Consider the following 26,594-nt stretch of genomic DNA (forward strand, 5'->3'; position numbering starts at 1 on the left):
GAGGAAGAATTTGTTGAAGTGAATTCTTACTGGGTACCACATGGTGGCAGCCTCACCAAAGAGAAGGCTGGGGACTGCCAGAGGACTGACTGGTGACACTCGTAACCTATTGTGTCCTGAAAGCCACTATGTTCATCTCTGACTTGCAGCATTGTGCGTAGGAACAGTGTAATTTCAAGGTATTTACTATGTAAAACATGAAGCTGATTTTGTGCCTCTGGTCTGAGAAACTTTATCAAAGTAATCCTGATAAGATGATGCTTGTTAGCTTTAGTAATAATCTTAACAAGTGCAAGGTACAAGGAAAACACTTCTGTTCTTCTTGTTTCCAGATGTGTTACAGTAGTGGAAGGTTGATCAACCTGCAGATACTAACTCAAAATGATGAGATTGTGGTAATAAAGCACATAAATACCTCACAGATACAACGGGTGCACTAGAATTCAGCTGCATACGTTAACACTGGCTAAAATGATCTTACTTCTTACATCCTGCCCTTTTCAACAGTTCAACAACATGAAGACAAAGAGATTCTCACCTCTCATGTATAGATGACACATTGCTTGTAGTTGTGTTTGTGAGTGTGTGCTTCTGAGCATTTTCTCTATGCAGTTTTCATCACAGGATAGTGTGCTTGGTGCTGAATAACCCAACCTGAGAGTTGTCTAAATTTATATTCAGCCACTTTCCTGTTATTGTCTTAACATTTTGGCACTCATTGTGTTGGTCTGTGTGACTAAACCCACCCATGCCCTTACACTCTTGCATTTGAATTGGTCAAAATGTATTCACCAACACTACTTCGCCCATATTTGTCTGCAATAGTTGACACCATGCTTCCTACAGAAAGAATGAGCTGCAAAGAAATTTAACTCTCATCTCACTTGAAGATTTTAAAAGAGTTTAGTAGTTAAGTACCTGCTCTTCCACTTGTAATTGCTTTTCTAAATTTGAATCTTAATGTCTGTTTTATCTCATATAAGCTAATCCACATGTTTATACTGACTTGAATAGGACATCCTCCAGACTTTTCTCTCTAGCTACTCTCATGCTTGTTCACCTTTTTTCCTCTTATGTTGTCCACAGCGAAGGAGCGAAACTTGCAAAGTACTTTTCCCATCCTTAATTTATTTGTACAGTAGCTGATGACCTATAATCATATTATGCAACTGTAATGTGTATTTATTGTGCAGCAGCAGCAGCAAGAACAACCACCACATGAAGCCCAGACCCCATGCTGGACACACAAACATCTACTGCAACAAGCCTGTACGTTTTGCATCTGACTTCCTCTCTCACCATTTAAGGGAACTTGACATTCTTATCTCACACGACTTAAAAGCCCAGAGTCTCTGGAACTGATTATCTTCAGAGCCAGCCATTTATTTTGCATCTGATTACTGATGCTGAACACTTGAGTTGCACCCCTTCTACCCACTGTAACATAATCCATTTTGAAGTTTATTTATCCATTCTCCTCCATCACATCTACATCTGCCATTTTTTATTTTAGAGGCTTTGATAGGTGAGGTAATCGCTCTCAAATTAGTTCATTGAAGGAATGAGGTCAGAATATTAAGCGCACAGGCATGTTTTGCTGAATTTAGCCGTGCCTCTGATGGAGCAAGTAGCTTTAAAGATGAAATGTAACCATTAACCATCCCAGCAGGCTATATAACAAGATGTAATGTACACTTAACTTTATACAGTGTCCTAATTATTGCTTCTCAGTTCCATGAGGAACGATAATGTGTTGTTTAGTGCATACAGGCACTAAAAATAGAGCCACAGCGAGCTTCATCTGGTACATTAGTAGTCCATCTGAATTTACATTCTTACATTACATTCTTTGGACCAAACCTTATTTGCCCTTAATGGCTGTGGTCCTGAGTCGCCCAACTTATTGGCACCAGATATGAGTGTACTCTTGAAAATGGCTATATAAGCGAAGGAAGTTGAACAATGGCACATGATTGTTAAATTGGCAGTTTGCCCTCTAATAGGTAGCATTGCTCCTCCATTGTATAAATTAGTTGTATTTAAAGCTGTCTAAATAGTAGTGAATGCAGTGGTCTTTTGACTGCAGCAGAGCTTGCCCCTGGGCTCAAATTAGAATGCAATTGCATTCCAAAGGGGTCAAACATATCCATAAACATATTTTCTGCCTAATAGATGGCCATCTATGGACATGAGGGTGGAGAAAAACCTTAAATATACGGTATGTAAGAGATCTCTGCATTACAGTTCATGTTGTTTTAATGTATATTTATTCTGTCACGCCACATATACGCCACCAACTGTTGGTTGAGTTGTTAGTAGTGATCTGCATAGACGAGTCTTGCAACTGAAGTCATTACTTTATGAAACACACAGAAAAATACTTTTTTTTGTTTTTTAGTGTCATTTTGTGCAGCTACCATCAATGTTTCAGTACAAAATACACATTTAAAAATGGATTTACTGTCGACTGTTGATTTAACCATCCTTCACGCAGACTTTTAATCCGTGCTCACTCTCACCACCTCTTATCCTGCTTGTCACTGTGTACTTTTCATAGGTTTATTAATTGCTTGGAGGAATTAGTTAAATGTTATTCTCCATGTCAAAGAACCTGGGGAGGGATAATGTTTTGGCCAAAGTTTAGGACAGACATTGTTAGCACAGCGTGCCTGCATACTTCCATTTGAACCTTCACGTTTTTTAGGTTTCTGTCCTCCCTTCTTCTTGCATGGATCACCATACATCACATTAAATAGTTTCAGGAATGACCTTTTTCTTGGTAGCATAGAGTTTACTGTCATGCAGTTCAAAAATCATCTGACAGACTGTCTGTGTTTAATCAGATTGAGAGCATGAAACTCAACATTTCATCTTTCCTATTTCTCTCTTCATCAGTAACAAGAGAAATATACACAGGAATATAGTCTTCATCAAGGACTAACAACAGATATCCCCTTGTTGCTTTGGTTACTGGTAAACCATAAACCAGTTGTCTGTCACAGCTAACTACAGGTAAATAATAAGAGTTATCCCCATAGAGGCAACTTTGTTTGTTTGAACAATGCTATTGCTGCTGGACCATATTTAGTCACTGGGGCTCGGGGTGCTTGTCTGTGCTAGACTTCGAAAGTAACACGGAAAGCAGCTGAGATTCCATACAGACCCCACTGTCCTTATATGGCACACACTGCAACCTCTCTGTTCAGTGTATCTCCTGCTTTCTTTCCCTCCTCCTCTGCCTCCCTCCATCCACTCCACTCCTCCTCCTCCTCGTCTCGTTCTTCATCCCTCCCTCTGCCTCGTCTCTCACCCTGTCACTCCTGAGTTTTTCAACCCTCCTTCCTCCTTCGTGGACGCCACCCCGCCTACTTGATGTTGGCCAGAGGGAGTCCGGAGGTCCTCCATGTTGGTCTTTGGTCTGTCATCAGGTTTCACATACACACACACACACACACACACACACACACACATACACACACACACCGGCTCAGTGCTTCGCCTCTCTGGCACAAAACAGGCCCCGGCTATCAACCAGCAGCTTGATTTATTGGAGCCAATAGAACAGTGTCCTTATATAGGAAGTTCCATTGGAAAGAAGCTGGAAACAGGAGGGATGCAGCAAGAGGAAAGAGGTGGGAGGGGGCAGGGCTGTTTGTGGTAGTGGAATGTGATGTGCGTAACGATACAAGGCACATGTGTGGGATGTGCACACATACACAAAAAGAATCATTATGAGTTATTTGTATTGGGAGGGAATCTCTCTGGAGCGGTTACAGTAAAGGGGGATTCCTGTGCTGGGGACAGCTGGTTTGCCTTATGAGGAGTGGGAGCTGATTGCATAATCTATAAACCCTACAGGGTGTGGGAATAGAGTATAAAGTGACTGGGTCTTCCTTGATGTGGATCCATCACACATTTGTGATGACTTTCCAATTTTTTTCCCCCAACATTTTACCCGATATGCCCCTGAGCACACCACAAAAACAATTATAGATGCTAAAATTGAAAATACAGTAAGCACCATAATTCATACAGCTCCTGATGAGTTCTACAAAACTTTTAACTCAAGAGGGAAGCATACAACCTCATGTATGAGGACATAAACCTCTCAATGAGTTGTTAAAGAAGTGAGGATAGGTCATACACTAGTGCTGTAATGTAACATAAGCATTGAAGTAATTTAAAATTAAAATCAAAAGTTTTTGTATTCAGATCCTTTACTAATTAAATTAAAGTAAAAGTATTGATAACATATTCAGTAGGCCTTTTATGTAAGACATTTTGGCATGTCACAGTAGGAAAGGCATAGCTGTAAATAATAACATTAATGAGTCAGAGTCCTTGTATTGGTCATGCTCATCTACTGTCACACTGTCAAGGAGCCATCATTAATGTTATTAGTAACACCTGTGCTTTTCCACCTCTGACAAGTAAAACTGTGTGACAAAGTCTGCATTCAAAGTGTTAGCTAAGTTAAAATACAGAATTATTATCAGCAAATTGTTTTTAACATACTGTGTTATATTAGTAGCCTAAACTCTTTATGAAGTGATTATTATTACTGATGCGTTAACATGCAATTTAATGTTGTAGTGGCTCATGGTAACTTTATACACTGTCGGGTTGTCATTTACTCTGTAATACTACAAATCATATTTTATAAGTTATGCTTTACATGTAAAACCTATTCTGCAAAGTATACTAGCTGTAGCTTTCAGATAAGTGTAGTAAAAAGTACAATATTTCCCTCTGAAATGTACTTTAGTAGGAGTATAAAGTAGCATAAAGTACAGTACTTGAGTACATTTACTTAGTTACACTCCACCACTGTCATACACGGAGACAGATGTTATTTGACACCGTATTGCACATGTAAGGCTTATATACAAGCACACAAACATCATGTCCTTAATTGTGCAGATGCCGGTCCACTAAGAGCAGTGTGCACAAGGATGAAGAAACTAAATTAGTTTCTATTTTTATTGTTGGGATCTTATATCTTACTTTTTAATCCTCTGCCTCTCAGGACTCTCTCCTCCATTCAGCACCACTTCATTCACCATCATTCTTGGTCGTCAACCTGCCGGTGTCTCACAGAGCCTCCGCCTAAACGATGCTGCGGGGAGGGGAAGGGGGGTCGAGCTCGTGCAGCTCCGCCCCATACAACTGTGCGCAGTTTAAATGGTAAGGATCTGAATTTGACGGGGGTCATTTGGACTGTTTGTTTTTGGGAGTACCTCGTCAGCGCCGGACCCTCCAAACCCTAACTTTCCAAACCCAAAGCTCCCCTGAACAGAAATTTCTTCATATAAGGCTATGTAAGTATGTCGTTTTTTATGAGTGGTGATGCTGTCACTTACTGCACTTGTCTAACCACATCCTTCATACACGAAACAAACAATAGTGTGAGGCGTTTTAGGAAGAGGATTTATTTTTGTGCATGTTTTTTTCCTACGTTTATTGAGTAAAATGGAACCTAGTGCTAGGAAAATGATTTATTTTGTGGTATAAAACGTCATTTAGAAAATTAGCTACATTGAATATTGACATATTTGAAATGAAAGTGTCTTTGTTTGCTATTAGCCTAATTTCTTTTCATGATTTTTCACTATTTAAAGAAAATGATGCTGTTTGGGTCACAGACATGTGCTCATGTTTATGCAACTAGTGCATGAATACTTCTTATTAATACTGACCAAGTGTATTAGAAAGTAAACTGCATAGACTCTACATTATATACAGTCTGGTAAACTGGTGTTCTTTGTGAATGTCTGTAAAACGTTGATGCTGCATTCACTGCACCGTAAAGCAGCATAGGAAGTGAGGAATCTGAAATTCTCAGTATAGAAGTTGCCATGACTGCAACCATGATTCAACCATGAGTTTCCTGTTTTCCAAATAAGGTTGTATAAAGCTGCCTGTCTGTCAAACTGTTGAACATTGTGGCTGATAATAGATGACTGATGCAGACACTTGGTGAGAACAGACTCCTCACAGTTTTCACACGTAACCATTGCAATCTGTCAGTGATGGTGCTGAAGGTGTTTGTTTCATTTTCTATAACAGATAGATTTAATTCTATAGCCTGTTTTCTCCATAATTATGCATATTAATGCATAGTTCAGTAATATCCACAAATAAACTATAAATAACTATTCTATAACAGTTTATGTATTCATTTTGTGACCTTTAGGAGATCTTCATAAAGCCAAAGCAACATTAGCATTCCCCTTATTTAACTTCAGTTCACAGACAAGGACTCTTATTACCCAAAAAGCACACTCATCAGAAAATGATAAACTTGTTCAGACACAGATGCCCAGTATAACAAAATGCCAAGGCAAAGACTGTAACCTGAAGGCACTTATGACTTATCGTTTCTCTCAAAGACAAGGGATTTATGTGTTGTGCTTTCCAAGCTTTTCTCAAAGTGTTTATCTATCTACCTTATTTGTATTTAAATTGACAACCCTGCATGTTGCTGCCATATTCGTGCAGTTGCATCCCAAGCAGTATCATTTCTCTAATAGGACAAATCAAGTGTTGACATTAATCCCTTTCAGTATTCATTCATGCTAACTGTACTCAAAGGAAATCCTAATGTGTAAGGGTTTATTAACAAGATGATAACAGGAAGAATGTTTGTGAAACAGCCAAGAGAGGAAATGACTGAAATCATTCACAGGCCCTATAGGTCAACCTCCTTCACCCATGAATAGAAAGCTGACTTACTCTCTTGGGTGATGTTTCCACTTGTTTGTTATTTTTGACAGAGACTATGAAATACAGCAATTGTCTCATTTATTGGAGCCACCATATATTTGTATTTATTGTTTTTCCGTCTCGGCTCTAGTGTAATACAGTTTAGGGATTGTGGCCAAGATCTAATAATAGTGACAGATTTGATAATCTTAACAGAAACAAGATACTGCTTTGACTTAATGGATAAAAAGCAGATCAGTGAGTTTGTGTGCTGAGTCACAGGATGTTCCAGTGTCATTGTCAGTTCAAATTGAAACACAGATTATTAATGATTAAATAAGGGTTGCTAGGTCTATTGGCAAATGGAGACGGATGTTTTTTTGACAAATAGAGCCCCTCTGCTCTATGTCATCCTTTAAGGTTACAGTCAGTCTGTATCAAATTATTATCCTGTCAACTCCACTTCAGACAGCTGACCTTGGCGTTCACTGACTGAATACAAATCTGTGTTGACGCAACAGAGAGAGACAGAGAGAGAGGAGGCTTTACAAAAGTATTAAGCCTCAGTGGTGAGGAAAGTTAAAGGGAGTGAGGAGGAGGAACTAGATGGGCTGCACATACTTTAGCATGGTGGGGGGGGGGGGGGGGGGGACGTTGCCAGGAAAAGTCTGTTTACTTTCATCCAGAGAAATAGCTGATCATCAAACATCAGCTGGTCCCTTCCCTTGTTTCCTCTGAAGTATGGTCGGCTCACTGGACTCATCCACTGGGTGGTTTGCCTTGGCTGGTCCCTGGGGCATGTTCACGGGCTTTCTCAGGAGGCTCGGTGGCTTTTTTACATAGTTCCCACTCAATTACGTAAAGCGTGTGCTAGTCTCAGTGTACTGAGAGATGGACTTAAGAGGCCAGTCCCGTTTGACACAAAGTTCAAGTGTAGAATTAGACTCAGTGGACCAAACAGATTCAGACATATGTCGCAAAACATGGTGATATTTTGGAAATATTTGTTATCAAGCTGTATATCTTACTTAAACATCAGTAGAGTGCAGTGCAGGTGCACCTATTTCTGTTTACATTTAACAGGTGACACTCCCAATGCTAGCATGTTTCAGGCACTTGCTCATAATTTAGTCACTGACTGTTGCATTTTAAAAATGAATGCCATTAGGGTCCCATATGAAGCATGATTGTTAAAGACCCGAGCCCCCCCACCACCACCACCACAGGCTCTCTGCCTCGCTGTTATCATTTTGGAGTAAACGACGAGGGCAGCAAGAGACATACTATTCCCTATATGGGCTTTGTTAGGGAGTTCACTTGCCTTGCTGTTTAGGTCCGCAGAAAAGAGTCCTGCTCCAGAGAAGGGGTCCATATATGGTCACAGCACGAGACTGAAGCCTCCTAGCAGACAGACAGACAGAGAGAGAGAGAGGTGGAGGGGGATAGACATGGAAAAAAATGGATGCTGTCAATTAAGCAATGACTTAATGATATGAGTATGAATAAAAGCCAGAGATCATTAATAGTTTGAGAGTTTTCTCAGATAAAGCAGTTGACAAAATGGATTGGTCTCTGTTCTGTCTTTGAGTTAATTAAAATCAATTTCCCGGCCTCAATCTTTCTATCTAAATTAGGGAGTAGAATTGTTTTTGCATCTCCCTTGTGTGCGTGTGTGAAAGTATAGGGTCGAGAGGGGGTGGAGGTCTGTGAGAATGAGTGCTCCCTGGAACTCCCCGATGGATGGAACATGTTAACTCTTTGAGTTACAGTACGACCACAAGCAGGAGGCAACTTTACTTTTACTTTTCATTTACTGCAGTGTTTAGTTAACCCAGTGTACAACCTGTCATCTTTATACCTCAAAAAGAAAAGAGGATTGTAGCAGCAGGGATTATATTTGTGATGTGTGTTGTAAAGTTTGAGTTGTAGAGAAATATTTCACTGATTGCTGATCTGTGTATCTACAAATCATGCATCACTGCAACATCATGTCCTGTAAGATCTTAACTTTCTGTTGAAATCTCTTTTCTTGCCGTCTCATCTTTATTTACTTCCGGACTTCCTGCTTTGCTTTGTTCCCTCTTGCCTCTGTTCTTTCCTTCATTAGTTCCTTCCTTACTTTCTGCCTGCTTTCCGTCTCTGCTTCCTTTAATCGTTCTCCCTTCTCTGACGTCCCATTCATTTGTTACCTCCAACAGTTGGCCCTCCACCTTAATCCAAGATGTCCAAGAAGGCCCCAACCGAGGATGAAAAGTTCCTCTTTGTTGACAAAGATTTCCTGAACAGCCCTATGGCTCAGGCTGACTGGTCGGCCAAGAAGCTTGTGTGGGTCCCATCGGAGAAGCATGGCTTCGAGGCGGCTAGCATCAAGGAGGAGCACGGCGACGAGGTGCTGGTGGAGCTGGCTGACAACGCCAAGAAGCTGACAGTCAACAAGGATGACATCCAGAAGATGAACCCACCCAAATTCAGCAAGGTGGAGGACATGGCTGAGCTCACCTGCCTGAACGAGGCCTCTGTGTTGCACAATCTCCGTGAGCGGTACTTCTCTGGGCTCATTTACGTAAGTATACATGATGATTCACTCAACAACCAAACACATGACTACACACAAATGTTAAATGCGAGGCCTGACTCTAGTTAGCTGCCTAAAGGACCAAGACACCAAAAAGGTCTTTACATCAGAGGATTTTCATGTTTCAGTCTTTTTCGTTTGATTCCATCCATGTTACCAACATCCTTAATGTTTATCCTTAATACAAGAACACAAAGATGCACAAATAGTCCTAACATATTCTCTTCCTCATTGTCTCTGCTCTCAGACATACTCTGGCTTGTTCTGCGTGGTGGTGAACCCCTATAAAATGCTGCCCATCTACTCAGAGAAGATCATTGACATGTACAAAGGGAAGAAACGACATGAAGTGCCCCCTCATATCTACTCCATCACTGACAACGCCTATAGAAACATGATGCAAGGTACGACCTTTACGCAACTCACATTAAAGTTGTGACCTATCTGCCTCACTCATTTTCCTTTGATTGAGTAGCAATTTCTATTCTGGTTGGCTAGTACATGCTGGTATAGGCTGCAGCCTCCAATGACTGAAAATGATTCACCTATAGGGCTTTAAATGGACTGGCTTCTTCATATATCTCCAGCCTTATTGCTCCATATACTCCACTACATCCTTTACGTTCTCTTGATGCTGGTTACTTAACTGTTCCTCGATTTAATAAGAACTCTTTTGGTGGTCGAGCCTTTGCCCAACAAGCTCCACTTCTCTGGAATAATCTACCACTGCACATTCGGGAGGCAAGCTCTGTTTATCCTTTTAAATCCAGGCTGAAAACACATCTTTTTTCTGTTTACTATGACCTCTCCTAATTTCACTGGCTGGAAACCCAAATCACTGACTGTTTTCCTCCTTGACATCTAGCAATCCCAACCCTGTTAGGGTTATATGAGTGTGTGTGAGCGCGTGTTTACTTTTACATGTAATATCATGTGCTTCTTTTTTCTGTTGTTGTTTTTATTGACTTGTAAAGTCAATAACAGAGACTCTCTCGGTGATGCACTTTAAATAAATTGAAGTTGAAGATGAATTAAGTAAATGAATGATATCAAACTGAAGCACAACAAAGCAACACAATAACTGGTATAACTCATTGACAGCTCTCACAAATGAAGCTGTTTGCCTGTGCAGTTGCAAGCTGCTGCCTTTTTTTTTTCAACAGATTTGTGTCAAACTGAAGTGTTTGGCTGGTCGCTTTAAGAGCTTCATGTGGATGAGCTGTTAGATCAGCTGTTAGACGTCTCGCTTTTGTCAGGGTGATGACAGCCGGCAGGCTTTTAGCTCTGTCATGTTGACAAATTGGTTGATAAAAACCACAAATTAACCAACGCTGTCAGGGTGATAGTTTCTCATGCAGAACTCTGTTTTTAATTATGTACAGTCCAAAAGCAACCTCAGAGCTTCATCTGTCTACTGCAAGCTCATTACAAAGTACGTTGCACTATAAAAAATACAATCTAATAAAATCTCAAAGTCACTCGTCGAATTTGATGGCCTATTTGAGAGTCAGTGTCTCGTGGAGGTGACGATAGTGGCGTTGGCAGAGTTGTGCTTACAGTAAATGGCCCTTGACTACCCCTGCAGTAGTACGACTTTAGAGCGGCTGGTTTCCCATAGAATCTGTTTCTTGTGGTTCCAGGGGGGTCGTACCCACTGGATTTAATGTTGACGTGAGGATGTTCTCTCTGAGGGACATCTGGATTAAGAGATGGGTGGAGGGCAGTAAAACATTTCCTGTCTCAGCTGCTTCCCCGTCGTCATACAACCCTCCTAACTGTATTTTTTTCTCTTTTAGTCAGTGTAAATACATAAGCTTCTTTTTTCTTAGGCGAGAAAGGAGAGTTTAAAGGTCCTGTTGAAGGGGTTTGAGATTGTACTTTTCTCCTGTGGTTTGAAGAGTTTCAGAATGAAACTGGTTGTTTGGATAGGACTTACAGTAATGTTAGGAAGGAATTGTTTAAAGATCTTAAAAGTAGGTGGGATTATCAAATTACCTACTATCTCTCTGGCTGCAGATAGAGCTGCCATCAGTTTTATATGACAGAAAGGATTGGATGGATCACTTTAAAATCTATGATAACATTTTGCTAAATGTAATGTTTTGTGCTGATACATAGATACAGCAGAGCAGGTTTAACAACTGGAAAATTACATTTTTAGACTCAAGAGAATGTGCAGAGAGCATAGAAAGCCTCTGTCTCAGCAGTATGAGGATTTATAACAAAGATGTCACTTATCTCTCAGTCTATTAACAGATAAAACACGGCTTAGCAAATTATAAGCTCACACAAGCTTGCTGTCAATCTGCTGTTTGTCAGTTTTCAACCTTAAATCATCAGTCCATTCATAACTGTGCACTATTGAAATTAATAAAACTGCTCACTCACTGATTTTACTCAATCAGGATGATTTGGATTATTTGATCAAGAAAAACATAAACTCACTTTTTCTCAGTTTACTTCATGATATATATAGATAGCTCAATGCCCACTAGCACCTTACAGTCATTTGAATATTCATTCAAGAGAAGATATTTCATTATTATTCATTTCACACGGATCATTAATCCAACAGTCTACTGTGCAGGTGTCACTTTCTGATTATCTTCAGCCTAAGCAGAAAAGCTACCACACACACAACTCACACAAGTGCAACTATAACTTTTGAGCTTCAAGCTCCGTTTATATGGCAGTCTGTTTAAGCTAATGCTCTACATGTTTAAGGATATGTTTACGTTAACCGTTACTCACCAATATGCATTGTGTGTATCAGCGATGCCTAACAAACATGTTAAAAGCATAATAAAACATTTGCAAAGCCAATTTTTCTCAAAAGTTTGAAACTTGAATTGTGTACATCCATGTTTACTCACTAACAGTCTTCTTCACTGCCTTTGCTGATACATTATTGCGTTTCTTGCCGTTACTTGTCGGTCAGTGGAATAATGTGAATCCATTGGCAGGAATGTGTATCACATCACCTACACCTCATGTACACCTCATGTCATTTGCATTCTCATGTGTGTACCAGAGAGCTAACAAAACAAGGACCTGCATGTAAAAACATTTCTCCATAGTCCTAACAGTAGTCAAAAACCTCACAGAATACCTTTAAGGGAATGGATACATTAACCGGTGCTGAAATTACATCTGACACATATCTGGCAGCTCCTAGAGAGAGTAGTCTAAGCAATCTAAATACTCAGCGCTCATCTGTAGTGTGACTGCGTGTAGATATACTGCAACGTTAGATGGACTGTTAAGATAATTTTCAATTTGCTGAATTCTTTTGCCCTTCTCATTATAAATATCCTACATCTGTTTTGGGTCTCTGATAATGTAGCTCAATGCTACAGTAACTGTCTGTTACTGGTATGTGTACATTGGAAGATGTTAAGTTTCACCAGGCCCGTACACAGGAAATTATTGTATTTACCACCACAGCTATGATGTGTAAACACAGTGTCATGAGTAAACAAGAAGGGGGAGGATTGATTGGTGTTTGAGTGAGTGTTTGGATTACACTCCACATCAAGAATTGATGGAATCTTCTTCTTCAGCTGCAGACAAAATACAGCTGTAACTCAGAGACCATTATCAGTGTATGGGATAATCACACATCCAGCACACTACATGTACAAGGAAAAGAGTGTGTTTTGATCTGCCGCATCTATTTCAAACAACTCGGACATTTGCTTTGGTTCATGATTCATGAAATGTGAATTGATATTTAAGCTTGTGGACCACACGTTAAGCTTTAAACTGCAAGTTGAAGAAATGAAATAAACAGCTGAAGAAATGACTGCAATGTCAATTAATGTAAAAGCCAAAAGAAAGTATAAAGTCAATCTATAAAAGAGAGGCAACAAACACTTCATTAAAAAAAAATCAGATAAAAGTTAACCTTTTAAAATGACTTGTAAGATGTGACTTAAAATATGCGATTTACGATTTAACCATCATAACCTCTTCAGGTCGTCACAAAGTCTGTGATACCTGACTGTAAAATACAATCACCTCCTGTTTTATATATTTATATATACATTTAAGTTAATGTTCCAGTTTCTAAAGAAAAGTACCCAGGATAGGTTACTTTAGTTTTTTAGTTTATGTCTCAAAAAGTCTTCAATGCAGTAAGCCCTTTTTAAACTCTCATTTAAAAAACACAGTGGCTGGCAGGGAGTTGTTATTGCCGATGCTTCAGTAGGATTTCCCATGATATAGTGACTAATGATGCAGGATGTTGTACACTGAGTGCCATAGTATGAACACTTCGCATGTTAGAGTGCAAGTGGTGCAGAACTACAGCAAATCCAGATAAATGTCCTAAGCTTTGAAACATTCTTCCTGTGATTCTGGCTGAGCTCCCATTCCTCCAAAATTGTGCCTCTGTTTTTGATGTCCAGGAGATAAAAATGTGAAATTTGGAGTTTGCTGTTCCCTGAAATGTTTCCCTGCAGCTTATGATTAATGTGGTTTATTTACAGTGCATGATGGACAGGTGCAGAGATCATGACAAACTCAATAATCAAATGTTAGTTTTTATTGTACATGACTGAATCAGTCTCACAAAAATATTCCTAAAATTTTGTAATGATGGAAAAAAAAACTGTCTCTGGCACAAGAGTGAGTGTTGTTTTTGGATGTTTTACAAAAGCTCTGGCCACCTCTCTCTCTCTCTCTCTCTCTCTCTCTCTGTCTCTCTCTCTCTGTCTCTCTCTCTCTCTCTCTCTCTCTCTCTCTCTATCTGACTTAATTAGGAAGTGCAGAGAAGGCCTGCATTTTGTGTGTGTGTGGGACCAGTGGAACAGCAGCCAGAGTCGAGCCTAAACGGAGAAACAGCATCTGCGCTAGTTTATAGATCAAGGCAGGCTGATGGATGATAGATGATAAATCACAATATGAAAATTACAAAGCTGCACATGACAGATGCTGTTCCCAGTATGAGGGAGAAGAACTGTGCACGAATACCTTGTGTTAAGTCTTCCTCTCACACTGGGTAATTTTTTGAAGTACAGCTTTAAGTTGTTATTTACTTTAGGAGGCTACATTACATGAAAATTGACCTATTCACACTCAAAAACTGATAACAGTCATCTCTCCCTTAGCAGGGAGCCCCTTACTCCCCCAGCAGTGATTTGTATTGAAGGATAGAACTACAAAATAGCCTTACATGGACTCGGTGTATTCTCCCAGGAGTATTTTTGGAGATTGTATAATGACTCATTGCTCGGCACATTGAGAGTTGAATTTCATGGTTAAAAATCTAAGTTTTTGTGAGACTGACATGTTTCCTTAGGCATGGGGGAGCCTTCGTAAATCACTTGGCCTCCCCTAAGCCTTGAACTGAGTCCCAGCTGGTGTCTTAAACCTGCAGTGCAGAACTTTTGTCTCCTCCTTCTGGCAGTGAGAGTAATTACACAAACACTGTCGATGTCATCGCCACAGACCCCTGACACTTTTTTCGTGAGCCGGTACCCACCCTGGCAACACAACGCAGTTGGGGCGCACTGAAGACCGTACGCCCACCTTATTTCTTTTTCCCACCCGCATTTCGTGAAGACCTGCTCTACTCTGCCTCGGATTAGCTAGTGCTCGTTGCTCGTTTAGGCGTAAGGAGTGAGATGGTTAGGGTTAGGGTAAGAATATCAGGGTCAGAGCCAATCAGAGGCAGAGTAGGTTGGGTCTTTGCAGAATGCAGGTGGGAAAAAAATAATGCAGTCCACCACGTTCGACAGTTGCAAACCAATCATTGCTGGTTGACATAAAACCAATCACTACTGGTGCGCCAGTGCGGGAAAGTCACCACAGGCGCCAGATTTAAAACCTCAAGATTTACCTGGTGGTGATAGGCTTAATTAGCAATGTGTGAACTTGTTTAGCAAGGGCTTGGATGTAACGGACGTTCATTTATTCCTGCACTCCAGCTTTAAGTTCAGCACAAGACTGAACTTTATTCCAAGAGAAAAGCTTTTGGTTTCACAACCAGCATGTACAGAAGTGTACTGAGCTAATTGTGCATGACAAAAAAATAAAATAATACATGCTTGTAATACAAAAGTAAATAAAACATATTTGTACTTTAGTTATTTCTGATTTTTTTGTTTTACCAGCTCATTTTTCAATGCCTCCATAAGCTATCAGGACACTTGCATACCGTAGATTTTTTAATGTGTTGAAGTCATCTAACACTGTAAACTTTCTTTGTCTCGACAGATCGTGAGGACCAGTCCATTCTCTGCACGTAAGTGAAAATCTGTCACTTCCAAAATCACCTCTGTCATCTTTCCTTAACTTTTTTCCGAAACGTCACATAAATGCTAGGAGGGCTGTATGTGTCTGTGTGTGTGGAAGAACAGTTACATAATGCTTGCATAAACAGAGTTAAACAATCGAGATACCTCTCTGCTCTCTCAGTGCCCAGCCTCCACCAGCTATGCCAGCAACAAATCATTCGTAATATAACAGGGATGTTTTTTTAAGATGTTGCTGGATAGATGCTTTAGTGTTTTAGTTTGTCAGAATGTATTGCTGTGGAGTTGTGTTATATTCAAATTGAGCCAAACTGGATGTGCTTTAATGCGTTTGCAATGCTCCCAGAGGGCTGTGGCCTCGGTCTCCTCTCAGAAACCTCGGTCAGGAAGTATGGCCTTTATCCTGATGGGAGAACCAGATTAGCTCTCTGAATGTTTGGGCTCCACTTTGTTTGTTTATTTGTTTTAAACTAATTATTGAGAACTTTGTCTGCTGGATGGGACATTCAGGGTTAAACTGCCTCCTTTTGTCTGGTAGTAGTTCTTTGGACTGAACTTATTTAATTTATAGAAAACAAAGTTATTTGATGAATTAATTACATTTGCTTTGTGTGTTTAGGTGGCTTAACAGGATTTGCATTTTGTAGAAATGTTGAATGTATGTTTGGGTCATGATTCAATTTAAATATGGTGTATTTAATATGTGCAATTATCACTACTTAAAACAAGTTTAGATACACCAAATATGAAAAGAAAAAATAAAACCTCAATAAAACTTCTATTTGCTGAGTAATACCTCTATACAAAGTCTACTACAGGCATTTTAAATTGTCTGATAAGCGTCATCCAGCTGGTACAGGTTAACAATATTTCCTTTATTATCTTTGAGTTAACAGCAGCACCTTTTCTGCTCAACATCCACTAATCCCAGTAAAGGAAATGAGAGGAAGGGCTCTTATTCCTCAGTGATGTGCTCAAGGCTCTTTTTACTGTAAATCTTCTGATGCCAGGATGCAGCAAATTCTTTTATCACATCAGACCATTTCCTCAACTATCACACTTTCTTTATCAGGGAACTTTGGGAAAGTTTGGTTGTATTTATCCCTCTGTGTGTGTGTGTGTGTGGGAGGTTAGCAGTTCACATTCTGTTGTATGAGCTATTAAAACATAAAGTTGACTGTTTGATGAAGTATTATTTAAAACTATTTTAAAGTGATGAACTGGATGTGATATGACATAGCAGAGATGAAAAACAAACTGTGTGGAGCATCAGTCATGTCCAAGCAGTCACTCTAAGATTTTAGTTTGAACTACAGCTGGTCTCAACCTCAGCAGGCTGCTGGAGCCATATATGGGAGAAATGTTTCTGGTGCAGAACATGGAATGTCATGTATGGGATTCTCCTCCTGTGTGTGTGTGTGTGTGTCTGTGTATACACGTGTTAAATTGTACTGTATGTTCTTTGTCAGTATTGTTTTTACAGCAATCCATCATGGAGGCCTTGCATCTTGCATCTAGGGTGATGTTAGTGGAATCATTTATTAATATGTTGTCATGTGAGACTTGTGTAACTGTAATTGGGGGGATTTCCTGTTTTAACTTCATTTTTAGGATTAGACAGTTCTTTACAGACAGATGACACTTTTACAGTTTAAACATGATCAGAATGCAGAGTGGTCAAGCAGACATAAAAGGCTGTTTTAATGTACTGTCACTGGTACTTGGTTGGAAGGAAATTATTCTGTCTGTCTGTTCAAGACACAACAGAAACATTTCAGACTTATATAACGTGTTTCTCCCACAGTATATCTGATTTTTAGAAGCTCACTGCATATATTTGAATTTTAATGTGACATTTTTTAACATCAAACTATTCTAACTCTTTCTTTTGGTTCATACTGATTTAATACTCAAACCTCCACCCATTGTATTAAGTAAGTATGTTGACATAAAAAATATTTCTTATAAAATGTATTGATTAGCTTAATTAACAAGCTAATTGTTTAGCTAAATATCCAAAAATGTTGCCAATATTTTTATAAGACTATTCAATATTACACAAGCCTCAAAAATGACCACTGAGTTGAACTGATAACTCTCTAATACAGTGTCACCAAAAATGTAAACATGTAGCATTTTTTTTAATCGCACAGTTATGATAATGGAATGTATTAGCGATTGAGTATTATCAATGATTATATTCCTCAAATTCCTTCACACAGTAGCAGTTTGCCATGGGAAATAGCTGGGAGCCAACTAAATCCACTCTGGAGATGTTGACATTTCATCTCAGCAGGGTCACCAGTTTCCTTTGTCTTATATTCATTGCGTGCGTGTGTTTGTGTGAAAAACTGAACTGATGGAATGAAATAAGTGGCTGTAAAGTGACAGGATGTTGATGAAGAGTCCAGATTCACAGCCTCAAATGCATCAAAAGTATTAACGAAGGAATCCCCCTAATGTGGCTTCTTTGTTTGCAGGCGTTTTTCTTCGTTCCTTGTAAATTATCAGCCTTTTAGAGGGGAATGATTTTCCTTTTTTGAGTCCTAATATAGTCAGTATTTCACAGGGGGAAAAAGAAATTTGACAAAATCATAACAGATCATCATGATCCCCAAGCTGTCGTTTTCCCATAAATCTCTTTGGCTGTCATTCTTCTGATAGTTACTGAAACCTGTGCTAATGGTAAGCAGAACGGACAGGAATAGACAGTTTGATAGACCATCTGGAAAAATTCCCATCAGAATTTGTTCTGCACTAACAGCTGTCTACAGTAGGAGCCTGGATGTCGTGTGTCCTTACCAGACCTGAACGGGACGAAGCAATTAGATTCCTCTCAGAGCTGCCAAGCCCTAACACAGAGAGCATCCCATGCCTTTTATGGACCCATGCCTGGGACGTGTCTGTGTGCTGGGCTGCTGGCTGATGGCTCTGGGATTGTTCAACTTTGTCTTTCCAAGTATCGAAAATCAGGGGCCACATTCACTGGAAGAAAAAAATGTGTTCTTGCTATTGTTCGTAATACCATAAATTGTTTTTAAAGACAGTACATCCTTTAGGTTTTGGACTGGTTTGAGGATATACTGCACAGCGTTTTATATGGAATAACGCCAGCGAGCCACCATATGGAATATGAAAGTGACAAATAATAGTTAGTAGTTTTAATTTTAAAAATATCTGGGCATACATGGATCAGTTTGTAGCAGACAGACTGAACAAAAACATTGTGCTTTGTGTCAGGCGATGCTGCAGTTATCTCAGCTGCACATGATTTGCATTCAATTAAACTGGGTTACTGAAGTGTGAACGGAGTACCTGCCAGTGCTGTTTATCTTCTTGTTCTCTCTCATTCTCTCTCACTATCTCTATCCTTGCATCTTTTAATCCTTTGCTCTCTTTTCTCTCTCTAGCGGGGAGTCTGGTGCCGGCAAGACGGAGAACACCAAGAAGGTCATCCAGTATCTGGCTGTTGTGGCCTCCTCACACAAAGGCAAGAAGGACAGCAATGCTGTAAGTATCCATGTGAAGAGCTCATTTTTGTATTAAAAGTCAGGATCTGTCAGTCAGTTCCCTCAGTCTTCAACATATATAGGACACTGCCCAGTTTAATCCTGTATATTGCCATTTCCTCCAAATAGCAACAATCAGGATCACAGTTTGCCTACGTGAGTAAAGGAGAATGCCGGGAGTGTTTTTGTGTGTGCTCTTTGTGTGTGTTCATTCCTTAGGTTAAAAAAAGTGCATGAAGATAGTGTCACTGAGTTACCAAAATATTTTTTTCTGTTTGTAATTATTTTTCTTACACCAAAGGTCAAGATCCTAAATCTTACTTTTCTTGAGTTAGAAGGTGTTTCCCCCCTTTTTGTCATTTCTGTACCCAGCGACAGCTGATTTAGACTGCATGATCATCATCATAGTACTGACTCAGAGTCACTTTTCAAACCTGCAAAATGTTTAGTGAAGGACATCTAGTGTTGTTGGTTTATCATGTTGAGTTATGTGTCATCCATCTTCAACAAACACCCTTTCACTGCCCGCGGAGATAAGATTGCACAGCCTCCCCGGCAGTGAAAGGGTCCCTCACAGATCAACGAGCACCAGTGTGAGCATGCCCCTCTCCTCCTCTTGTCTATCAAACACCGACCTCCTCCTCCCCCCTCCTCCTCATCCTCCCTACCTGCCATTTGCCCTGATGTGGGGTTTAGTTTGTTGTGTCCTGTAGCGTTTATTGGACCTACTGGTTTGCACCATGTGGAGTTTCTGACACTGTATTGACTTTTCAACACCCTCACTGGGCTAAAAGGAGCTCAGTCACCCACTAGGCCTCAATTAAAAACTCTTTTTGAACAGTACTTCAGAACGGATCATGTCTAAGTAAGATTGCGTCCCTGTGCCTTACTAGATATTGGTGGTTTGAGGTGTTGGTTTGATGTTCATGTAGATATCGGAAGGTTAAAATTTCTGGGTCAAAGCTTCACCCTCAGGGTCTTTTCCCCAGAGGAAATGCTGCCGCTGTCCTCTGTAGGACCTTGGGGCTCCCACGGACCTCGCCTGAACCGAAATAGCTTTGAGTCAATGTCTTTTCTCTGATCTCACTTTCCTCCTCTCCTCCTCAGGCACTATTTTGATTCATGCTTATCTGTCTTCTTAGTATTTTATTCAAAAATATGTCCCAAAGAACAACCCTTCCCATCAGCTGTCCTTTTTACCTTCTTGCCATTTTGCTGTGCTCTATTTCTCTTCTTTTCTCTTTTTTCTTCTCCCCAGTGACTTAAATGAACAAGACCTTCCTCTCTGCTTTGCCAACTCTGATCTGCAACAGCTGGTCTGTATCTTTTCTATTTTTCCTTAAACATTTCTAAAAAGATCTTTGACTTTTCATGACTCTATTAGACTGTAAAATGACAGGCTGTTTTTTTTTAAACTTGACACCTGTGGACATTTTGCAAACCTCTGAGCATTTATCTCCATCATTGTTGTCATCTCATCGTTTGCATTTTTAGTCAGACTATAAACACAAGTCTCTTCTTCATGGCTTTAGCTCGTTTACAGGGTACCCGAGGGGTGTGTTTTTAAGCAGGAGAGTATTTAAGGTGGAGGTCCACAGCACCTGACCTTGATGCTAGCCTGACACAGACCCCTTTGATCAGGTGGATTAGCTCAATGCAGAGTGACAGGGTGTCTGCCTCATTTACCGACCATCACCCAGCTCCACCCATGAACCCACAGGCTCTGCGGTCATGCTGGAAGCAAATCGCATCTCCAGAGGGCTGTTTGTGAATGAGTTTTAATTTGCCAACACATTGAATACAAATACTTTGATAGGATTCATCAAATGTTTTGTGCCTTTAAAATGAAGATATCTTGTTTGAGCCAACATAACCCCACTCTTCCATCTCCCATCTCTGTTTCCACAACAGCTTCCCCTCATTTTAACAATTTGCCCCTGATCAAATCAAAACTGATGGAGAAGTCTTTGGAGAAGTCATGAGTCTGTGTTACATAAGATACTGAAACTCAAAGGAGATTACTAAGGAATTATATTGTCCTCTTACAGGTAGTTATAGATGTATTTTTCAGGACAATCATTGATTACTGAGGAGTTGATAAGATCATAGATCAGCCAAATAAGTGCTTCATCTTGTCATTAGAGTTTTTATTTTCACACGTCAATGATGATATTCTGATAAACCCCAACCCATACCCACCATTAACCACCACATCCCCACCAATCACTACCCACTGCACTCCGCGTCATTAAACCACCAGTCAGTGTGTAACAGAGATGTTTCTGTATATCACTGTCGTCACTAGGGGGAGCTGGAGAAACAGCTCCTGCAGGCCAATCCCATCCTGGAGGCCTTCGGAAATGCCAAGACCATCAAAAATGATAACTCCTCTCGATTTGTGAGTTTGTTATTTGTAGAAGCAAATGTTTTGATATCTTGTTTTGTGATGTGAGATAATTATTCAAGGTTCCCTGCAACTCTTTAGTTGTATTCAGAGTATCAGATATAATTTGTATTTTATACATGTTTTGCAGTTCACACCAGTCCTTCCTGTAACATGTTCTGTCCTCATTTCTCTCACAGGGTAAATTCATCCGTATCAACTTTGATGTGACCGGTTACATTGTTGGAGCCAATATTGAGACTTGTATCCTCAATTACTTTGTAAAATTCTGATATTATGTCAACATTTTTTCTCACTCTGGAGAAGTGGCTTCCTCGATCCACAAAATATGCAGTTTGCTCAAAAATGACTGTTTCCACTTTTCTGTGAAAATCTTATTCATCTCTTTTTTAACCTGTGGTTCATGAGTAATCTTTAGAAACATGACTTTTTGTTGATTTAGTAGATTATTATACTCACATTTTTTCTTTTTATCATATTCACACAGTAGAAATCAGAAAATATTCAGAAAATACTAAATCATCAACTGAGCACAGAGTACGTTTGTGTTCTTTAACAGCTGAACGCTCTCAGACCTGCTGGAGAAGTCTCGCTGTATCAGACAGGCAAAGATAGAAAGAGCCTTTCACATTTTCTACTACATGATTGCTGGTGCCAAAGACAAGCTGCGTGGTAAGATACATATAAAATATGTTTACAAAAAGTTTATGATAATTATGATAGCTTCATACTCATCACAAATCTCAATTCAAATAACATCTCTGCTCACTTCTATAAACTTATAAACATGTATAACATCCCACTGTCATGTAGGTCATGCATTTTTTTACTTTATCCAGTTGGATTTTGAAAGTAAACAATAATTTTGAACCCAAAGCTCCATGTATTTACTGAAAATACAGACCAGAGCCATGAAGATAAATCTCTAACTACTTAACCATGTGTGTTATTTTTTCAGAGGAGCTTCTTCTTGAGCCCTTCACTAGTTACCGCTTCCTGAGTGCGGGACACGTCCAGATCCCCGGCCAGCAAGACGATGAGATGTATGAAGAGACCATGGAGGCAATGAACATCATGGGCTTCACCGAGGAGGAGAGAATCGGTATCAGTGATAACTCTGATTTAATCTCAACTCGGTTTGAATAGGATAGGCTACTTGAAGTTGGATTAGGTACGGTGGTTCTGGTTGGGTGGGTCTAGTCTGCTCTTGTTTGGTATCATCTATTCCTGCCTTGTCTACTTTTGTCTGTCAAACTGATAAAGAGAGCAGAAAGCATGCAAACATGGTAACAGGTGATTTTCAAAAGAATCAAGTTTTTTTGTGCAGTGAGGCTGGTGTCTTTTTCTACTTAGCACATGACTGTGGTGGATTTTGTGCCTGTTGCCAGTATTATAAAGGCACAAGTCTAATGTCGTTTTATATGAGATCCTGTTGTTGTGAATGTGAAACAGCGAAGTTTGACTACATGCAAAGATAGTCACTGATACATATTGGTGAATATTTTTCACCCACAAGTTTATCCCATGTGTTACAACTGTAGTTTTACTGTGGAACTAACTGTCTTAATCCTGTGTTTCAGACATCATGAAGGTGTGCTCCACGGTCATGCAGCTGGGAAACATTGAGTTCAAGAAAGAGAGGAACCAGGAGCAGGCCACTATGCCAGACAACACCGGTTAGACATCGCTACACTATCAGTAAAAATACTGCACAGAATAGTGCCGATCTGTGGTGAAACAAAACTTAGACAAACATACGAACAAGAGAAAAAAGAAAGAACATAATATCTAGTGTTAAGTGTACCAACATACATGTATCTCTTCTTCCCCCTCTAGCGGCTCAGAAGGTGTGTCACTTGCAGGGCATCAATGTGACAGACTTTACCCGTGCCATGCTCACCCCTCGAATCAAAGTGGGCAGAGAGATGGTGCAGAAGGCTCAGACCAAAGAGCAGGTACTGCAAGAAGTGCACTGTGTGAAACCATAAGAATTAGAAAATGAATACTGCATTTAACACTTCTTAAAACCGTCATCCAAGTTTAAATCAGCTTCCTCACTCTGGTCTCTCATGAGATATTTTCTGTGTGTGTGTTACTTAGGCTGACTTTGCTACTGAAGCCTTGGCTAAGGCTGTGTTTGAGCGACTGTTCCGCTGGATCCTGTCCCGAGTCAACAAGGCCCTGGACAAGACCAAACGCCAGGGAGCCTCCTTCCTGGGAATCCTCGACATTGCCGGCTTTGAGATTTTTGAGGTATGGATATGTTGCTCTCTCATGTGTAATGTGACACCTCTTGTGTAATGTCAAGCACTACAAGGTGAGCAGATGACACTTTCATTCATGATATGTCCTTAGCTCTGTGTTTTGGTCATTGCAGGACAACTCCTTTGAGCAGTTGTGCATCAACTACACCAATGAGAAGCTGCAGCAGCTCTTCAACCACACCATGTTCATCCTGGAGCAGGAGGAGTACCAGAGGGAGGGCATCGAGTGGAACTTCATCGACTTTGGACTCGACCTGCAGCCCTGCATCGAGCTCATTGAGAGGCCGGTAAGTGGCCGTGAAACACAGTAAATTTATAGATTTAGGCAAATAGTTCCATTACAGATACTGTATTTTGTGGTATAGTGTGATGTGTGTGTTATGGATGATTCACATAGTAATGACAGTATAGTAATCACTGCATATTCTCTGCAGAACAACCCTCCAGGCATCCTGGCCCTGCTGGATGAAGAGTGCTGGTTCCCAAAAGCCACAGATATCTCCTTTGTGGAGAAACTCCTGAACACACAAGGAAACCATATCAAATTTGCCAAACCCAAACAGCTCAAAGACAAGACAGAGTTTTCTATTCTTCACTATGCTGGAAAGGTGAGGAAGTGTATGATATCATAAGAGCATGGTATGATATCTCTCGTTATAGATATAAACCCTCTGTTACTCTCAGGATTAAAAACAACAATGCTTTGCTGATGGCTGAAATGTCTTTGAAAATGGATGTTAATGGGGGTGTTCACATAAATCAAAATTTTTTGCTTATAGGTGGACTACAACGCCACTGCCTGGTTGACAAAGAACATGGACCCTCTAAATGACAACGTCACATCGCTGCTCATGAACTCCTCCAGCATGTTTGTGCAAGACCTCTGGAAAGACGGTGAGATCTTACACAGCTTAACAACAATGGGTCGTATTTAGATGTAAAGGAATCATCAGTGAGCATCGATTACACCGGTTCTGAATATAATTTCATCTTTGCTCATGTAGTCTCATGTGTTATCTCACTTGCACATGAGGCTACATTTTTATATATATATAATGATATTTCATTGCTGTGATAGTAACACAACATATCTCATTTTGAAGATTGCATTAGCTCAAACACACTCGGACCTTTAAAGATGACAAAACACAGTGTTTTGTCCATTAATATGCTGATGCGTTGTGTGTTTCAGCGGACAGAGTGGTGGGTCTTGACACAATAGCCAAGATGACGGACAGCTCGATGCCGAGCGCCTCAAAGACCAAGAAGGGAATGTTCCGTACGGTGGGACAGCTCTACAAGGAGTCTCTCGCCAAACTCATGACCACACTGCACAACACCCAGCCCAACTTTGTCAGATGCATCATCCCCAACCACGAGAAGAGGGTAAAGAAAAGCAGAGTCTCTTGTGGCAAAAAGTGAAAAAATAACTTATTTGAGTAGTGATATTGTTTCGGAAGGCAGGACAGTGGTTTAGTGGCCTATGTAAACACATTGAGCTCTGTGGTCGACTGGTGACCTGTCCAGGTTTTACCCAACCTCTCATGCTCCCTGTGACCCTGAATAGGACAAGCAGTGCAGAAAAAAAGATCTATGATTTGGAGGAAATGCTGTGTTCTTTATGAGTATTTAAAACCTTTCCAGTTCTGTATTTCTTTCATAAAACCTGGTGTAATAAAACTGAAATTCTAGAGGTTTAAGGTGCTGACAATAAGCCGCAACATCTCCAATTCAAATCCAACCCCGGGCCCTTGTTGCATGTCATTCCCTTCATTTCCTGTAAGCTGTCTCTAGTTAATGCAAAAAAAATCCCCCAAAAATACTTTAAGAAAATCCTGTTCTCCTCAGGCAGGGAAGTTGGATGCCCACCTGGTTCTGGAGCAGCTGAGGTGTAACGGTGTGTTGGAGGGGATTCGAATCTGCCGACAAGGATTCCCCAACCGAATCGTCTTCCAGGAGTTCCGCCAGCGGTGAGTGGGATCAGATGGGACTCATTAACTTCTACAGTGCTACTAGATGTGTCATGTATTCAAATCCAGTTTATTATATTTCTGTAAACCTCTCTCACTATATTAAATGTGACATCTCTCTATCTCCTCTCAGTTATGAGATCCTGGCTGCAAACGCTATCCCCAAAGGTTTCATGGATGGCAAACAAGCCTGCTGCCTCATGGTAAACTCATTGTAAATCAATTAAAGATGACATTCAGTTCAGTCACAGCTTTTTTTGTGGGCATGGATTTAATCTCACCCTTTCTGAGCCATCAACACCTCGTCTTTCTAACTGATCTCCTGTCTGTGCAGATCAAGCATCTGGACTTGGACCCAAACCTGTACAGGATCGGACAGAGTAAGATCTTTTTCCGCACAGGAGTTTTGGCACAGCTGGAAGAGGAGAGAGACTTGAAGATCACTGTGATCATCATCGCTTTCCAGGCCCAGGCTAGAGGCTTCCTGGCCAGAAAGTATGAACATACAATATCTCACACATAATTCACCCTCTTATAAGTTGTGCAGTTTGTGCTCACAAATTCAAATATCTCTTCTTACAGACAGTATTTTGACCTTTTATGATTTAACTGTAAAGGGAGGCTTTTATGAACCTTTTGTATTTTTTTCTCAGTTGCTGTTTATTGAAAAATTGCACCTTTTTATTATATTATGCATGATATATTGGTTTCAATGTATTTTTAAAGGGCATTCGCCAAGAGGCAACAGCAACTCACAGCCATGAAAGTGATCCAGAGGAACTGTGCTGCCTACCTCAAACTTAGGAACTGGCAGTGGTGGAGGCTCTTCACAAAGGTCAACTAATCAGTCTACATATTAATGCAACAATATCATAATACAACCTTGTATTTAAGGCTCTGTTCATATTTTAGTACA

At 40.2% G+C, this 26,594-nt stretch overlaps 1 protein-coding gene across 3 annotated transcripts in view; it reads left to right on the forward strand.

Annotated features, from left to right (window-relative positions):
* Positions 1 to 5,158: 5,158 nt before the first annotated feature.
* The window catches only part of myh11a (myosin, heavy chain 11a, smooth muscle), a 30,121-nt gene continuing 8,685 nt past the window's right edge, over positions 5,159 to 26,594 (forward strand). For 2 of the 3 annotated variants that reach the window (XM_067583967.1, XM_067583978.1), the window contains exons 1-21: positions 5,159 to 5,318; positions 8,901 to 9,265; positions 9,525 to 9,681; positions 15,494 to 15,521; positions 18,942 to 19,041; positions 19,170 to 19,196; positions 21,346 to 21,438; positions 21,624 to 21,687; positions 22,018 to 22,116; positions 22,403 to 22,546; positions 23,025 to 23,120; positions 23,281 to 23,399; positions 23,545 to 23,697; positions 23,822 to 23,995; positions 24,143 to 24,316; positions 24,488 to 24,602; positions 24,901 to 25,094; positions 25,557 to 25,678; positions 25,812 to 25,881; positions 26,013 to 26,173; positions 26,405 to 26,513. In XM_067583967.1, the coding sequence (XP_067440068.1) occupies positions 8,924 to 9,265; positions 9,525 to 9,681; positions 15,494 to 15,521; positions 18,942 to 19,041; positions 19,170 to 19,196; positions 21,346 to 21,438; positions 21,624 to 21,687; positions 22,018 to 22,116; positions 22,403 to 22,546; positions 23,025 to 23,120; positions 23,281 to 23,399; positions 23,545 to 23,697; positions 23,822 to 23,995; positions 24,143 to 24,316; positions 24,488 to 24,602; positions 24,901 to 25,094; positions 25,557 to 25,678; positions 25,812 to 25,881; positions 26,013 to 26,173; positions 26,405 to 26,513 (2,541 nt within the window). In that variant the 5' untranslated portion in view covers positions 5,159 to 5,318; positions 8,901 to 8,923. The remainder of the gene's footprint in view (positions 5,319 to 8,900; positions 9,266 to 9,524; positions 9,682 to 15,493; positions 15,522 to 18,941; positions 19,042 to 19,169; positions 19,197 to 21,345; positions 21,439 to 21,623; positions 21,688 to 22,017; positions 22,117 to 22,402; positions 22,547 to 23,024; positions 23,121 to 23,280; positions 23,400 to 23,544; positions 23,698 to 23,821; positions 23,996 to 24,142; positions 24,317 to 24,487; positions 24,603 to 24,900; positions 25,095 to 25,556; positions 25,679 to 25,811; positions 25,882 to 26,012; positions 26,174 to 26,404; positions 26,514 to 26,594) is intronic. The other variant, XM_067583972.1, reaches the window with a different exon arrangement.

The sequence above is a fragment of the Thunnus thynnus genome, chromosome 3 (genome assembly GCF_963924715.1).
Source record: "Thunnus thynnus chromosome 3, fThuThy2.1, whole genome shotgun sequence".
NCBI classification, from domain to species: Eukaryota; Metazoa; Chordata; class Actinopteri; order Scombriformes; family Scombridae; genus Thunnus; species Thunnus thynnus.